This window comes from Gymnoscopelus braueri (assembly GCF_963280865.1).
Source record: "Gymnoscopelus braueri genome assembly, chromosome: 22".
Taxonomy (NCBI): Eukaryota; Metazoa; Chordata; class Actinopteri; order Myctophiformes; family Myctophidae; genus Gymnoscopelus; species Gymnoscopelus braueri.
This window is the reverse complement of record NC_137624.1, coordinates 23510771-23528937: the sequence shown is the minus strand read 5'-3', so window position 1 is coordinate 23528937 and position 18167 is coordinate 23510771. Positions and strand designations below refer to the sequence as shown.

The following is an 18167-nucleotide window of genomic DNA, read 5'->3' as shown; positions in this document are numbered from 1 at the left end:
GGGGATGCACAATGTCAGGCAGCAACGTGTAGGGGTGTAACAGTTAATCAAACTAAAAAAAAAAATTTAATCACCCTTTTTTTAAAGCAAAGAAGACTAGCAAAAATAGCAGATCTACGAGTTCACAGAACTTTTGCAGAACACTGTTAATCAAAGTATAAAATCAGGATTAAATGGTTAATCAGTGATTTAGTTGATTTTAATAAATCAATTCAATCTATTTTGTGTTGATTTGTTGATATATAGAATAAAAGAAAATGACCCGCACATCGTCTACACTTGGACAATAGGGACAACTTTATTTAAGCAACGTTTCAGTCAATAGACCTTCTTCAGGCATCTGATACAGTACAGTATATAAAATACATATACCTTATATAAAAAAGCATCTTTATTGAGTATTCGATTAATTAAAAAAAGTAATCGATAGAATTACTAAGAGAACACTGAGATAATACTGGATATCTGCAGCTCGGGTAATGTACACCGTGCTCTCCCCACGGTATAGCAATCCCACTCCAGATCATTCTGATGGCTGGTGCCAGTAACACCATGTGTGGCACAGTCATCACTAAACAGGACAACCAGATCCTAATGGGACGTCCCGACCCGTCTGCGCATTCATTACAGCTGTACAAACACTTCTGAGCATGGATTCATATGGACTATGAACAGCGCCATACATACTGCACTCTCCACACAGCGTGCAACTCTTCGCCGATGTCAGTGGGGAATGAGAGGCAGGGGGAGAGAGACAGCGATGCCGAAAATAGCAGATCTAAAAGCTCACAGCGCGTAGCGAACGCGACGCGCCGTGAGCTTTTAGATCGGCTATTTTCGGTGCGAGACACCGGCGCGCGGCTAAGTATAAATTAGGCGTGAGGATCATGCAGGATAACATGTCAGCGATGTGTCATTATGTATTATTAGAGCAGGCTTAGACATGCGCGCGCGCACGCGCACACACACACACACACACACACACACACACACACACGGCGGAGGTGATGACAGTGAGATGGAGATAATGGACACTTAGCCCCAGAGGGACTACCAACATCACACTACCCTCCACAGCTGACTTATGTAACTGTCCATGTCGCTACAAGTCAAAGGGGGACTTCATACCATGAGAAAACGCTAAAATGTAAACATAATGAAAGCATAACTTGCTCATAATTATTAACATAAGGTGATGCTGATTATCTAATAACATGGCGAATGGTAATTAAGCAGGTCTTTAAATGGATTTTGCCCAACAAAGTCTGATTTTAAAGACTTAAACCACAACTGTTTGAGTACATGGGTCTCAACTCTCAAATGAAACAAAAGTTGATTAGTTAATCAGAGTCTTTCATCTCTCTAATCTTTGTAGTGTTCTCTTTGTAGTGTTCTCTAATCTTTGTAGTGATCATTGAAACCATATTCAGCACGCTGCTTGATGCTTACACATGAATCAAAGACAGGAAACAGAACTATTGTTTAAAGAACTGGTTCTCAAAGTGGGATCCCTCAAGGACTCCCCCAAGGGTCCTTGAGAGGGGTCCAGGGGGTCCCCAGGCCAATGATTGATAGCTAGAACCAAATGAACCCTTACAGGTCCATTTGGTTCCATTTGTTCTCTCTCAGAGTAAAAATAATACTTAGTATTTTACAGTGCAGCTTGGGCTCCCAGAGATAAACATCACATCAAATGGGGGTCCATGGCCTAACGCATATCAAACTGGGGGTCCTTGAAATCAAAAGGGTTGAGAATCACTGGTTTTAAGGTGTGTGAGCATTATTAAGCTGGTACCCACCGTTCTCAGTGCCAGTGAGCTGGGCGAGGATACGGAAGGAGCGTGACTGGGAGGTGCCTGTGCGTGGGTGCCAGTCCTCTGTGTCCTCGATCAGACGCTTCTTACTGGCATCACTAGGTGCTGGGCTGTGGCTCACCTCAGGCTCCATACCAGGCTTTCTGAGAGGTACACACAGTTAAAAGACATGGTCAGTATCTCTATCTGTAAATATCTCTATCTTTAGAAGACATGAATGAATACAGCTAATACAAAATGCTAGTACAATACAATTAGATCAATTGATCAAGGTCATCACTGCCTGATTAGTTGTTAAATGTTAATTGTTTAGCTTAATTAAAGTCCCCCTCCAGACACATTTTTAAGTATATTAAAACATTCTCTGCTATGATTAATATTTGATGTTTTTATTTATTTATAACCTTATACTGGACAATGATAGGTTCAGGGGATTGGTCACATGATCACATGGGGAAGTATAGCGAAGCTGCCCACCTCCACTGGACAGAATGTCAAAAGGACATTCTGGTGCTCAGGTTCTGAACATAACAATCTGTATAGTCTACTCTAAATCATAGTGTTGATTGGAGGGGGAGTTTAAAGTAAAAATGCTGCCATCACATAACCACATTCATACTGTATACACATCTCTAAAAGGCCGTCCACACAAAGCACTATAATTACAACAAGTAAGACGCGCGAACGCGGGAAGCGAACGCCAACAAAATTAAATGATAATGAAAAGAAATCATCTAAAAAAAAAGTAACCAATAAAAAAATGTATAAAAAATCTGCGTTAAAAGGAGCATCTTACAAAAATACAAATTCACAAAAAAAAAACTTTGAATGTTTTTGAACAATTCAACTAAGTGTTTGAAGTGGCTGTTTCACCCACTTCCGGGGGGCGGAGCCAAAATCCGAGCCCGAAGTATTTGTTCGTAGACCCCCACTTAGGGGGGGTAGAAAAAGTTTCGGAGCGATTCGGGCACTTTTCATTTAACATGGGGTTTCAATGGGGAGTTTTTAGGAACCTTCTCCGGGGCGTGGCTTCCGGGGGAAGGGGCGGGCTTAAACGCAACCTTGACAGGTGTGTTCAGTTTTCAAAGGCCTTTCATTTGATGTATGGTACGTCTATATTGGACATTTACTTGGCTGCACACAGGGCTGAGGCAGTGCACGCACACAGAGACACACACAGAGACACACACCCACAACCCGAGCACGGTTACATAGTAAGCTCCACTTGGTCGGAGGCGCGGCTTCGCCGCGCCTCCTTCCGCGTTCGCAACTATATCATGTGTGGACTCTGCCATCTACTTGATTTAGAACGATTTGTAAAACTATATATTTATAGTTGTAGTGCTTAGCGTGGACGGCCCTTAACCCTGATATTAGAATTAACAGAGAAACACAAGTGTTACACTCTTTCAAGTGCTTCAAAACCAATCAATACGTAATCAATACACCAGCTGTAGGTTTACCAGTCCAACACTCCTGAACACATGTGCATGTGTACACACTAACAAAGACACACACTCGCACGCGCGCACACACACACACACACACAAGTACAAAAAACTCCTCTCCATACACGCATTGTGTAATGGGTGTGCTATAAAGTGCAGAATGAAGGGCATGTTTCACACTGTGAAGTGACTGTTGCTAGACCTCAGATTTACCTCCTAGGTTTCGCCGCGCCTCCTTCCGCGTTCGCAACTATATCATGTGTGGACTCTGCCATCTACTTGATTTAGAACGATTTGTAAAACTATATATTTATAGTTGTAGTGCTTAGCGTGGACGGCCCTTAACCCTGATATTAGAATTAACAGAGAAACACAAGTGTTACACTCTTTCAAGTGCTTCAAAACCAATCAATACGTAATCAATACACCAGCTGTAGGTTTACCAGTCCAACACTCCTGAACACATGTGCATGTGTACACACTAACAAAGACACACACTCGCACGCGCGCACACACACACACACACACAAGTACAAAAAACTCCTCTCCATACACGCATTGTGTAATGGGTGTGCTATAAAGTGCAGAATGAAGGGCATGTTTCACACTGTGAAGTGACTGTTGCTAGACCTCAGATTTACCTCCTAGGTTTAACTGGAGGTGGAATTCTTGTATTGAGTATAGATAGATGGAAAAAGGAAGAAAAGCAGAAAAAGAATCAGAAACTCAAGGTTATAAGGTACAGAGTGCAGTTTGCATAGGGAAAATATTAAAATAGCCACTGTGAACTTTACTTACTTAACACATTTCTGTGGCTCACTATTTAGAGAGAGAGAGAAAGAGAGCGATAGAGTGAGAGAGAGAGAGAGAGAGAGAGAGAGAGAGAGAGAGAGAGAGAGGGGATCAGCAGTCAGCTACAGTGTCAGCTAATTGAGTAAAATGATTTATAAGTCAGAAAAATTTAAAATTGTATAAGTCAGAGACGATCATAGTATGAATTAAAGCAGCTGGTTAAAAGGTAGAGCAAGATGGTTATGTTTACATGGAATTCACTGTACAGGACAGAAGCGCTTCAGTGTTGATATGGACGGTATTTATGTGTGAAAATGGAAGTGACCACATCTTGCCACAAGGTGGAACTACTGGGCTTTATTTGGTACTTCTGAATCCGTTATGGAATCCAATATGGATGGATACACAAATACTGTGAACAGTTCTCCATGTCACTGTTCAAGTGCGTGTAATTTTAATTTAGCAAACATTTGCTCAATGTGTGTACGTGCACAGCTCGTGTTAAATGCGTTAAGGTGAAGGGTGATCAAGGTGAATAGAGAGGCAAGTCTATTCTTAGCCACACAGTGACATTCAGTGGTGGAAAAAATACTCAACCCTAGTACTTGAGTTTGAGTCCAAAGTATACATACTCGTGGTCAAATACGACTCAACTACAAGTGAAAGTTGCTCTGTCAAATTTGTACTTGAGTTAAAGTGCCGGAGTATTTGCTTTTAAAAATAGTAGTACATTTTATTTTTAATATCAATGCATTGATGTATTGAATTTGAAAACAAAAGAAATCTAAACAAAAGATTTTAGTAGTGAAAATACAAGATCTGCAAGCTCACAAGCTATTTTCACTATATTTGAAATACGGCTAATGTACTTTTCCCCCCCCCTACAGATACTCAAACTTAAGTACAGTACTCAAGAAAATGTACTTTGTTACTGTCCACCACTGGTGACATTACAGTATTGTTGGCAGTGATTTGACTGTGGCCTTGACACCGTACTGACAACAGTAGCAGATGGAACCAGACAGATGTAAATGCCAACAGTACTGCCTGCCTTGGGTGTAAATGCAGTGATAGCATACATGGATCAAAACACCACGGGAGGAATGAATGGACCTTATGACCTCACCTCGCTGGCCCTCATGTGGAAGTCTCTGTTGTACGACGGTGTCGCACGTTAAAAATACCCCCCATTTACAAGCTCACGACACGGCGCATAGCGACGCGTTAACCCATTAAGACCTGAGGCCGATTCTGCAAATGTCTTCTAAATCCTTTTCTGAAAAACGTATGTTGCTATATCGGTGGTGCTTAAACTTTTTCATGTCAAGGACCCCCAAAATTATATGTATTTGGCCGCCGACCCCCACATCTCAAAATATTTTGTTCCAGGGACCCCCCAGAAGCATAGATTTGAGTTAAAAGTGTTTTTAAAATAAATATATTTAAAGATTTGTCACAAATTCTCAACATTTTTGAATAGCCAAAGTATAAAATAATGGTTAAAGTGGCTAAAATCTAAAAATGACACGATTTTGTTTTCCCAGTTTTAAAGGGGTAGTTCACCCCCCAAATAACTTTTTTTCTATTGATTACTCACCCCATGGAGCCTTGAATTCATGGATATTTTTTTGTTTTTGTCGCATTCCTTCCTTTATTATTTGATTATAATAAATGTAGCCCCATTGATTCCGGTAGGAGACACAAATGCATTTGTGTCTCCTACCGGAATCAATGGGGACACATTTATTATAATCAAATTATTGGCTTAGGAATGTGACAAAAACAAAAAAATATCTATGAATTCAAGGCTCCAGATGGTCAGTAATCAATAGAAAAAAAGTTATTTTGGGAGTGAACTACCCCTTTAATGGGTTAAGTGAGTTTGTGGATGGGCTCTACTTGTAGATTGGCTTGTAGATTGGATTGTGTAGTTAACTTGCCATGATGTAACTCGCCATGATGTAACTCCAAATATGTGCGAGGCATCTTCAATAATTTCTCTGTTCAATTCAATATATTCTCATTGACTTACATTGCATGAAGAAACAGGTCTCAAAGTCACTCTTTTAGCACAGAAATGAACGCAAACAAAGTTGGATTCTGCCAATCAATACAATTTCAAAATGACTATTTGAAATAGGAAGAAACTCTGGATCCGGATGCCACCATGCAATGTAAGTGAATGGGGAGAATATTTTGAGCCACTATTGAAGATATCTCACCAATATTTGGGGTTACATCATGGCAATGTAACTACAGTACACAATCCAAACCTCTACCAACGTTTACCTTTGCTTTCAGCCTTCTAGTTGGTTATTTACTGTAAATGGATTCAGGGATTATTTGACTGTTGAGTAAGTAGATCAGTATGAATGTGAGATTCAGGGGGTGAGGTGACAGCATGCCTACTGTAATTATTAACTGTAAAAGGGTGAGAGCTCAGTAATCACATGCCACACTGTACACATCTACAGCAGTAGCAGACATAGTGTAGACGACTGTACAGTACAGTAAGTGTCATCACTAACTTGGTCTCTGCCTCTTCCCCATCCTAAAGTAGGAAAAAAAGGGAAATTGAAAAAGGATGAAGCAAGGCAAGTAGAAAGCAGAAATAGAAAGGTAACAGCCCTAAAACCAAAAAGACCCTTCTGAGAGGATGTGCAGGTCAAAAGAAAGAATGCAGGTCAAAACCCTCAGATGCAACGCACACACATGCACAGTCATGAACAAACATGAATACTTACTTTGGTGCACTGACAAGACAGCTCAGAGTTGCTGGGCAAGATTTAAGATTTATTGCGCGCAGATGTCATGTGCGGAAAATAGCTAATCAAATATAAATCAAGAGTGGAAAAATACTGTAGCTCCTTAAAGACTTAATGAATTATAGCACTGGATAATAATAATAATAATGTTTATGAAATGATTGACCCTTTATGATGGATAATGTATTATCCTTGAACATTAATGTCAATGTCCATCAGCCACTGATACTGTACGTGCTGCAGAACGTTTTTCATCAATTCGGTTGTTTTTGTTGCTTATCTCGATATGTTGACAATTACTCTAGCAAGCCAAGCCAAGTCCAGATTAAGAGATTCAGAGAACATTCCTAGTAGCACACTATTTTAAGAGTTATAACATTTATGTCCACCGCATGGAGAGAGGTAACTTCTACACTTATTGAAGAATTATCGAGTTACAGCAGGCCACTGCGAAAATCGGGTCACTTAAGCCAATGAACTTTACTTGCTTTTCCTGGGCATGATCAGATAACAGAAAGTAAAATCAAGTGACACATCTCTCTTGAGGCCAGCCCAGCCCAGCCTTCCAAACCCATCCAGTCAAAACAAACATTGCTCCAACAAAGCCTAGCCCGGCGCACTGCAAATTAACTCTGCTGCTGGTCGCTACAAGCATAGAGCTGCCAGGACTATGGACTAATTAGAACCAAGTGTCACACACAAGTAGTGCAGCATTACACACAGACTGGGTGTTTGGCAAGACTATTAACCCCACTGTCAATTAGAGGGAGGCAGGCAGTAGCAACAGTTTGCATGTTGCTTGCCCTCTGTTCTCCTTCCAACTTCCCTACAGCAGATTGGGACAAGATGTGCAGCACGCCTTGGCTTTTTCCTCTTTATGTAGCTGTGTGAAGAGTTGGGGGGTTCTGGCCTGTGTCTGTGTTAGCTTTTTAAATGAGAGACATCTTTTGGGGTTGAAATACAGTAAGCCATGAGGCAATGGGGGAGCTGTCTGTTGGAACGGAAGAATTTATTTTCTGCAATATGCTGTATCTTCTCTCTCCCAGGTAGTCTGCATTGCAAGGTAGCAGAAGCAGGGAATGTACTGTACGTACAGAAGAATGCACAGCGATTCTCTGAATAAGTAGATCCTTCTACTACAGTATGTAAGCTTCTATCTTAATGCCCCTAATGGATCTTTTGTATCATGTTGGCTACTGTAACGCTTTTACCCCCCTGGGGATCAATGAAGTGAAAACTAATCCAATAACTCAGGGAAGAAAGGAACGGGGCGAAAGAGTCTATTACAGCAGGTATGGTTGAGATATCCTTCTTTGAGTGAAAAAAAGAGGCCAAATGCAAGCACATGTATAGGAGGGGTTTCCCTGTTTGATGGATGGCACTTACCCATTGAACTGCTCTGCCTGCCCCTGGCTTTCCAACAGACCCCGCCTCTGACCGACCGCCACCTCACAGGCATTGAGATTGGAGTAGAGGTTGATAGGTGTGTTATAGACCGAGGGCTGTGGGACAGTGGGAACGGAAGAGGAGGAGGAGGAGGAGGAGGAGGAGGGGGGAGCTGTCACTCTGGCCGGAGAGGAGGAGTTAGACGAGGAGGAAGAGGCAGAAGGGGAGGTGAAGGCAGAGCGGCCAGAGCTGCCGGGCCTGATGGGAACGGAGTTGGCCGCGGTCGGGGGGGGGGCCGGAGATCTCGACTTCAGGGGGAACGGGGGCTGCGGTGGCTGAGAGGGGGCGGCCGGCGTGAAAGCAGATGTTGCAGAGGGGATGGAGGCCACTTTGGGGGCAGTCATGGAGGAAGCGGGGCTACTACCGACACCGCGCACCCCGCCAAAAGGGCGGGCTGTCTTGTTGTAGGCGGCGCTGGGCTGGGGAGAGGGTCTGGTGTATGTGGTGCTCGGTGCAGGGTGGGTGATGGGAACGGGCTTAATGATCTCCTGAGGTTCGTCCTATACACAAATGTGGGGGGAAACACAATTTGCACGCACACACACACACACACACACACAGCAAATCCCACAGTGAACTCATGCAGGCAAAATGCCCCAAACCATCATGCCACAGTGTTGCGTAAAAACCACTTAAGCCCTAGGGTCCATATTCTGGGAAAGATATTCTAAAAAATAAGTTTGACGAAAATAGGCGAACATTCCGCGAAAATAGCGGCTCTACAAGCTCACAACGCGTCACATTGTGACGCATTGCGGTTTGGTGTAGAGGGGGAAAAGGAGGGGACCCCTGGGGGACCAGTTACTTTAGAAACATTTTTGAAAATCTTTGAAAACGTGTGCCTGTAATGAATATGGACGCCAGGGTTGTAGTGGATAATTAGAACAAATGGAGCATCACGTCATGCCTTTGTTGTATGAATGTCACACACGTGCCAGTCAACTAATGGAGCGGTGCAAAAATATGTGCTCAATCCAGTTCCAGTTTTAGCATGCAATACCAAAAAGTGTTCTGACATCATCTCAGAAGGGCTCAGTGAGCAGATTTACTTGGCGCTAACTATACAGTAACTGTTACCTACACTACAGTATACAATATTCAATATCCATTATTATTTTGTGTGTGTGTGCTCATACCGTACCTTGGGGGCTGCATCTTTGGGGACACTGGAAGCTCTGTGAAGACAGAGGGAGAATTATAAAAATCATTGCATGCTTCAATACACCATATCACAATGCATACAGTAGTTCCGGACAAGCATTTTGATTGGTCGAAATAGGCTTTCCAGCCATGTTCATGATAAAACTTCAAATTAAATAGTTTTCATCACTGCAAATATGACTCCAGCATTGATACAAACAGAAATATCAACATATCTCCACCGTAACAGAGATGTTAATCCGTCTAGCTAACCTTACATTGCTTACCGGTATTATGCTGGATGTGTTATTGGAATGTGTACCGTAGTAGGCAGTAACATTAATAAAATATTGTGAGCTTGTAGACATTGTATGCTATTTTCACTTTATTTATACATTTGTGAAACAAACAAACAAACAAAAATATATGATACATATATATGACGCCAGAATGAAAGTGGTATATTTACCAAATATATCAAATATATTTTTGGGGGGAGAATAGAATTTGCGTCTGTATTAGGAAATGAGTGCGCACAAAGTACTGATATAAATACGTTTTGTATAGTTTCCCTCACATAAGATCAATAAAGGTCTATGTATCTGTTGTATATTGCTATAAACAAATCTGTGGTTGTCAAAAAATCCCAAGGCACACCAGTGTATACCTCGGCACACGTTTTGAGAAGCACGCGCCCTAGGGCCTCGTCTTACTTCTCCCCTTAAGTCCTTTCAGCATACAGTGAAACTAAATGGGCCTTGCAGGTATAACGGGGAGCTGCTGTGCGGTATATAAGACACCATTAGTCATGCCTCGCTGGACGGACTGACAGCATATTGCACTACCTGGACAAACATCTGAGAGAGACAGGCAGGCAGTCTGGGAGTGGGGGCAGAGAGGCAGGTGTGGAAAGCCAAAGCAAAGCATAAAAAAAAGAACATTCATACAGTGTACTGCCGAGCTGCCATTGCAAGAACCCACGACTAAACTCTGGCTCTAACAGATTATCTGTATGTATCTGGCTGGGAGCTCAATGCCACAGAGTCAGCCAGGCATACAGTATGGTGGTAGACACATGTGGGAAAACAGATTATGCTCTATTACTCTGGTATGTTTCCCTAATGTCGGCTCAATTTACACTGGATCCTAATTCCTCTCAATCATCCACTCACTCTCTCTTAGATTTCAAAGAGATGTCAGTGAGCTCTGGAATATCAATATTCTTGCCTCTCCTGAGATCTAATTTTGTGATGTTGACTTGTAAAATGAGCATAAAGCTTCTTTCCACGACAATCGGCCAGAATGCAGGCAGGCAGCACTAGCTACCGGCCCGGGTGCTGCTTGTTCAGTTTACATCCATATGAGGAAAAATAAATATACACCCTTTGGGGGAAACAATCATTTTTTATTTCAAGGAAAATGGTTCTACTGTATCTCTTGAGGCACGGTTAATGTTTTTGTATCCCTGGTCATGGTTTCAAAGGTTTTCAAATTGAGAATTTGAGAAAACTGTGGGATGAACAGGGAGCTGCAAGGGAAAATAATCAAATCTACAAGGCATAGCTAAATGATTATAGCATACATATGGATAAATTGTTTTGAATCCAAGCAAGGAAAAACGCAAAGTCAACACTTCAGATACAGTAGGCTGACTTTTACTATTCATCAAACTTCAATTCATGTTAAGATATAACTTAATAAATGACTGCGATAAAGTTAATGTTGCCTTCACACTGTTGATTAGTCATGCCAAGAACCAAAGAGTTAAATGAATAAATAAAAAATGTAAAATAAACATATTACGAATAATACCATTTTCACTAGTACCTTGGCCTAATGGCAGTACAGTACTGCAATACAATTGACAAACAACACAGATTCCTATTTATCCAATCTTCCTTCCTAGCTTTCTTCTATCTTGCGTGTTGTGGGGGATACATGTGTGTGAGCATGCGACTGTGCGTGCATACGCATGTTAGTGTATCTATATACAGTACTACGGTATGTACAGTATGTGTATGAATGCATGTTGTTTGTGCATGTATGTTTATATGTGTGTGTGTGTGTGTGTGTGTGTGTGTGTGTGTGTGTGTGTGTGTGTGTGTGTGTGTGTGTGTGTGTGTGTGTGTGTGTGTGTGTGTGCACGCATACGTACGTGTGTTCTTTTATTGATCACAGAGGATTTAGACTATGCTTTCATCCTCTCAGGAGTGTGTGTGTGTGTGTGTGTGTGTGTGTGTGTGTGTGTGTGTGTGCGTGCGTGCGTAAACTGGTGTGTAATAGTGTGTAAAACCTCAGATTTATACTCATGATCAAAACAGATGTTACAGTTTTATCACCTCCATGAGAGGGAGGTGGTGTGTTTGTCTGTCCCCAGATGCATCCCTGTGTGACAGAGAGCAGCCCACTAACCCCTCCTCCCAAAACACTGCATCTTCCTCTCTTATGCAGGTCACCCTCAAACAGTCCACCAATCTGTGAGTCAGACAGACAGAGAGACAGACAGACAGGCTCTCTTTCTCTCTCTCTCTAGGGGGTGAACCGTCTAGAAGAGGGTCTGTCTTTCTGCGGCTAGTCTTGTACATCACTGGACTGATCCACACAACATTTCTTGTGCACCTTGCCAGTAATCAAGGAAGAATATTCCAGAAAAATATTCAAGATTTTTAAGCCGCAACAAGGCCTTCAAATCTAGTTTAACGTGGTCTCCATGTTTGAGACACTCTTGAGTTAAATTGCTACGCAGATTCTACTGTGTAGCATCAGGCAAAAAAACACATTTCCTATCAAGGGAACAGTGCAGCTCTGCATAAACAACTGTATCCTCTTCGGCTATGACAGGCGACAAAGCATCAATTATTTTTCTTCTTTTTTTTAATAGAAAGAACTCAGTGACTCAATAAGATTGTTCCTGGTCTGGGGCAAGAAGTACTAAACAAGGAGAGGTCACAGAGAACCTGTTCTATGCACTGGGAGGAAAATTGGAGCTGGATGTTTGATGGAATGCATTGAAGTCAATGAGAGCCAAGTGGACAAGCTTGTATATGTATAAATACGATCTTTGAGTTATTGTGATCTTTGTCAAATAATTGGTTCAGGAGATACTGTATATCACACACTTTGTAAGCTCTTGTTTTTTTTTATGTGCACACTACAGTATGTAATTTTATTGAGGTATCTAAAGCGCACAGTACATTTCCTGAACAGATTATTTTGACTAAATTATAAAAAAAAGTATGGCCCTCATTAATGACAATGAATGAATTCCATCAAACTTCCGGCTTCAGGGCCCAGGGGTGGGTGGTTGAGGGTGAGTGGGTGGGAAGGTTTGTCTTGGTGTATATTGGTTGTTCTTTGTCTCTCTTATGTTATGTTTTGTTCTGTTTTGTTTTGTGTCTGTTCTGTTTGTGGTCATGTACATCTTGTATTTTAAAACTAAATAAGCTAATATAAATATATTTTTATAACTAAAAACTTCCAGCTTCAGTTTGCCTTCCAGTGCTTAGAACTTGTTAGAACTTGCTTAGAACGTGACAGTGACCTCTCCTTCTTCAACATACTCCTCGGACTTGGGCAAGTCCTCTGGCATCCTCCCTCCCCTTTGCCATATTAGGAAGACCAGCCAGCTATCTCACGCTTTTCCTTTGTGGCTTACTGGCTGAGCAACTACACGCTCAAATACTCTGTGTTAATTGATCCATTTATAAATGTGAGAGTGTACTAAATGTAGTCTCTCAGAGTTAAATGAATAATGAGGATTTTACTGTACAACAGCCTTACACTCAGTGATCATGGAGCCCCACCCTGGCTGCTACCAGATGCTGATGTCATTTTAAAAACGTGCCCACGCTTGTGGGTAATCTTTCCCATTTACAGTACATCATGGCACGTGTAACCTTATTTTCCAGTGTACATGTACTTTAATAGCGTTATTATGGAACTTACATGAAGAAAAAGACAACATGCTCTATGGCCTAGGAAAACAGCGAAAGGACAGGCTACGGGATCAAACCGGCACTTTCCATTAAAAACAAGAGCCAGTCTATAATAAGCCACAGTATATCTGCCATCAGCGGGCCAGAGGGGGCAGCTGGGTGGGATCGTGACTCTGTCTGTCTGTTCTCAGAGCAAACTGAACAAACAGTGAAGTGAGTCAGGGTGGTCCTGTGTGAACATCTGCTCTGCTCTGCTCAGCCCCCCATCACTGCTATCCTGTCCTCTTTCAAGCCAGCCAGGCCTCCTGCTGATCAGCTCTGACACCCAACGCTACGTGCTGTATGTGTGTATATGCGCGTGTGTGTGTTTGTGTGTGTGCGCGTACTGTATAAGAGCGGGCGTGTGCGTGCATGCGTGCGTGCGCACTACGCAGGCGTGAGTATGTGTGTCAATGTACTGTATTAGCCAACTCATGTCCTACGTACATGCGTGTGTGGGTACTAGGGAATAATTGAGAAGGTTTTCTCAATCGACACAAATAGATTAGTCTGATTAAAAACTTCAGCACTGTATTTTACTTCATTGTACAATGGCGGTGTGCAAAAATAGCAAAAATAGCCGATCTACAAGCTCACAAGCTTGTAGATTGGCTATTTATTTTCACTATTTTTCAAAAACACAATCGTAAACGTTTGAAATAATTGTGATAGTGAGCGAAGTCATATCTTCCAGCCTTAAAGTGTGTGCACTGTGCAGGCAAGTGTATGTGTGTGTGTGTGTGTCTGTCTTAGCCAACTCACGTGCTGCGTACATGCTTGTACTGAGATAGACAGCTGTGGGTGGGGCAGGGGATTGTGAGGTATACAGTGCATGAAATGGGCCCGCATATCTCTACACACTGTCATCTGATAGTTACAGGCCATGAGGCCATGTGTGTTTCTGCTGCTTTGCAAGCTACAAATCAGTAGCTGCTCCGTCCCGACCCCAATGATGACACACAGCCTCCTAGGTAGGATAGGTACCACATTTTACCTCAGCTCTAGCTCCTTCTTCCAAATAAAATGCGATTACAAATAATATAGCAGAAAAAAAGTTATCCATGAGAACACGCAAAACAATGGTGATCTTCAGTTGTTTTTACATACTGTAGCAGCGCTGCTATACTCAGAACCTGTGAAGACTTCTTTATACTGTAAATTCTCTATTGATTCTTCAACTTAGTTTAGGTACCTCAAATGGTTCTAAATTCTGTAGCACCAATTGACAAAGGTGTTATTTAGCACCTTTACTATAGGTTCTGTATAGCAGCCAAAAAAAAGAACCACTTTTAGTGCTATTTAGCACTATTTGTGTTTAGAGTGAAATGTTTAGTTGTATCTCCATCGTCATCATTTATTAGACAGTCCATTTGTTGTGCAAGAGGCCTGATTGGAGCCAGGTGCTCAAAAGGATTGATTGCCATAGAAACCAGAGGCACAAGCTGCTTAAATGTTTATGTTTCTACGTTGTCTCAATTAATGTAACCTTTTGTACAAAACAGGCACCTAATAAGGAGCATTCCTAAACTGACAGCCACAGACCCTGCATGGAGATGTTGGGAGTAGAATAAATGGGCGTAATCTAATATAGAAGTTAGGAACTATTGAATTATAGAGATCAGAAGATGTTTTTCCATATAATCTTCATCACAATATTTTCCTTTTTAGGCTTTGGGTAAAAAAGGAAGCAATGATTCACATGGATATGGCAGGCACCTAAGAAATATGAGGCGCGTTATGACATTTTGGCAGCTCATCCACAGAACCCATAATGACAGGCTTTTCAGACACAGGCTGTTTATTTCTCTGTCATATCTGGTGGTATAAATGTTTCATTTATATGAAAATAGCACATCTACAAGCTCACAACACGTCGCACCACAATGCATTGTGAACTTGTAGATCGGCTATTATTGGCGCACAACACTAGCTAGTATATAATAAATCAGGCTTTTAGGAACATAGAGAACTCTTTGAGCCTGTGTCGGGTACAGATCCACTCCCAGGGACACTGCTCAGACCAAGGACACACCTCAGTGACCTCCATCTAATCCAATCAGGATGCTTTGCTCAATTAGATTACAGATGCTGATATAATAATATTATGGCAAAAGTTAATAATGCTAAAACAGTAACAAGCAAGTCCCAGTGTTTCACTCTATTTGCAGACCCAGTTCCATAAAACTGTTACTGCTAATAAATGTAGCCGTAGCTGAGGAATCGTAAGGTTGCCAGTTCGACCCTCGGCTCGCCCAGTCGAAGTGTCTCTGAGCAAGACCCTTAACCCCTATAACAGCTCCCCATGCACACTCAACTGAGCCATGTGAGCAGCCTTCAGCTGGGTGAACGCATAAAAGTAATTTCCCCTCTCCCGGGGACAAGTAAATAGTCCTTTTCCCTGACACAATATCCCCTACCACTATTGTATTGCAAAGAGCAGGATGTAAATAAAAGGTAGGATTAGCTTAATTGCAAGAGTTTTCTGACAATTGGTGGTCCATAAAATAACCTGCAGAGAGTGGTATTCATCAGTTGCAGAGAAAAGGAGAGAGAGATGCATGCACACGAATATGTGCGCTCTCTCTCTCTCCATCACACACGCAGTTCCAGTATGAGGAGGCTGACTGGAGGAAAAGGCCTGAAGGCAACGTAGACAGACGCATTTCCACCCTGGCTGTCTGCATCGGAGAGCCAAGAGCAACAGTCTGGCACATGGCAACTGACTGAGTGATCAAGAGGCTGCTAACAGAAGCCCCTGCTCTCTCAACGCACACGCACGCGCACACACGCGCACACACACACACACACACACACACACACACACACACACACACACACACACAGCCAGTTGATACCACAATTACCAATGTATCAACAACAAAAAAATGACATTTCTAACACTACTCTTTCAACAGTTGGCTCATTTCAATAATATTTAAGTAACGTTTTATCAGATGGCTTTCTAGTGCTGTCTGTATTATATCACCATATAAGTATTAAGTATTGTAGAACAGTAAGCAGTTGTTAAAATAAATGCGGTTCAAGACGATCACTCATGTACCCCCTGATTTGAATTTAATACTTTCTCAAAAGTGTGTTTGTTATCTAAACAACATGCATGCCAGGGGAAGTGTGGATATTAAGCTCTCCGTCCTCACAGGACTTGGCATATCGCTACAAGAAAACCATGCTGCGATTACACGCAGAGAGATGGATTACATGGATGTGGAAAACAGCTTTTTCCTGCTAAGACAATCTACAGTTAACCAGGCAGCCTAGTGACAAAACTCACAGCTTGTGCCCGGGGCACAATCTCTCCATGTTTTAGCTCTTACCCCCACTGCAAAATTAGGAGAGATATTTCATTCTGTGTACAAATGGACCTGCACGCTTTAACACTCCAGATGTCACAGTGTCCTGCTCCCTAAGCTGCATGCCAGTGTCGCACAACGAATCTGCAACTACAAGCTCACAATACACCGCGTTGCAGCATGTTATGAGCTTGTAGATGAGCTATTTTCGATGCACAACACAGCATGGAACCAAGTATAAATCAGGCATGCCCTGGGAATGAGCAACTTTCTAGCACGCTGGGAATTTAATACACTGGCTTATCAATCAACACAAACGGTGACATTTCACTGCGAGGGAAGGGAGACAACAGGGAATTGGGAACCATATGGGAAAAGGTTTGGGGAGGGGTAGATCATACACAGTAAAATCCTCAGCGTTAATTCAACTCTGAGAGTATACAAATGTAACCAACAGTTTGTAACTCTCAGAGTTACAAACAGATAACTATCACTGAGGATTTCACTGTGTAGCTGCAGAAAGACATTGTAAAACTGATACCAGTTGGGTGAAGGGAGACAGAGCTTTAAACCTGTAATAGTGGTAACTATGGAGAAGACGTGAGTGCTATTTAGGGAAGGCTTGTAAATATATAACTGGGCGGCCTGTTGCTATTGTCAGTCTCCTGGAGACGTGGCTTACACAATGCATGCACGTACGTGTGTGTGTGTGTGTGTGTGTGTGTGTGTGTGTGTGTGTGTGTGTGTGTGTGTGTGTGTGTGTGTGTGTGGCCGTGCGTGCCTGTATATCTGTGCGTGCCTGTGTTTCACCATTTCAGCACACGCACACACACACACACACACACATGCATCACATGCATCACAGGTCTATAAGGACTGAGGGCATTCATTCATAGTCGGAAACACAAGACATGCCTCGTGCTGTACACACTGCAAAATCCTGAGGGTTAATTCAAATCTCAGAGTTACAAATTCATAAATTAATTAAGAGTTTTAATAAATACTGTGTGTGATTGCGTGGTCACTTCAAGTAACTGAAATCCCCGTTACATACTTGGATTTTTATGGCCTTTTTTATAAGCTTGCTTGGTTGTCATCCCAGGAACTTGCTTTCTCACCCAAGATGCACTCAACACTGTTATGGCTCCATAATGCAACAACTAAACAGGAATTCATTACAGCAGATGTTTCATAATGTCTCTCCCAGACAATACAGCATCATCTATTCCCTGTGAATGACGCCAGGCCAAGAAGTCATAAACCCAGAGGACAGGATAATTCATACCATACTAAATCTCTCTCTCTCTCTCTCTCTCTCCCCTCTATCTGTCGTCCTCCAGTCCCTACAGCGTGTCGCCTCTCCTTGGACAAGATTTCATTGGAATAAGCCTTATCTGCAATTTGCCAAATTCAGAAAGACAAATTCCAACTTCTCAGGGACTACCACATCTTCTTTGTATGGTCAAGACACAGGCCC

The 18167-nt window shown here is 42.2% G+C and overlaps 1 protein-coding gene across 6 annotated transcripts in view; it reads right to left on the bottom strand.

Annotated features, from left to right (window-relative positions):
- The window catches only part of pdlim5b (PDZ and LIM domain 5b), a 78651-nt gene that overhangs the window by 15975 nt on the left and 44509 nt on the right, over positions 1 to 18167 (bottom strand). For 2 of the 6 annotated variants that reach the window (XM_080420443.1, XM_080420444.1), the window contains exons 4-8: positions 9407 to 9440; positions 8206 to 8765; positions 4061 to 4081; positions 3904 to 3930; positions 1800 to 1957 (exon numbers count right to left, since the gene is read on the bottom strand). In XM_080420443.1, the coding sequence (XP_080276569.1) occupies positions 1800 to 1957; positions 3904 to 3930; positions 4061 to 4081; positions 8206 to 8765; positions 9407 to 9440 (800 nt within the window). Of the gene's footprint in view, positions 1 to 1799; positions 1958 to 3903; positions 3931 to 4060; positions 4082 to 6582; positions 6606 to 8205; positions 8766 to 9406; positions 9441 to 18167 lie in introns of all 6 variants that reach the window. The other 4 variants (XM_080420447.1, XM_080420445.1, XM_080420448.1 and 1 more) reach the window with 4 other exon arrangements.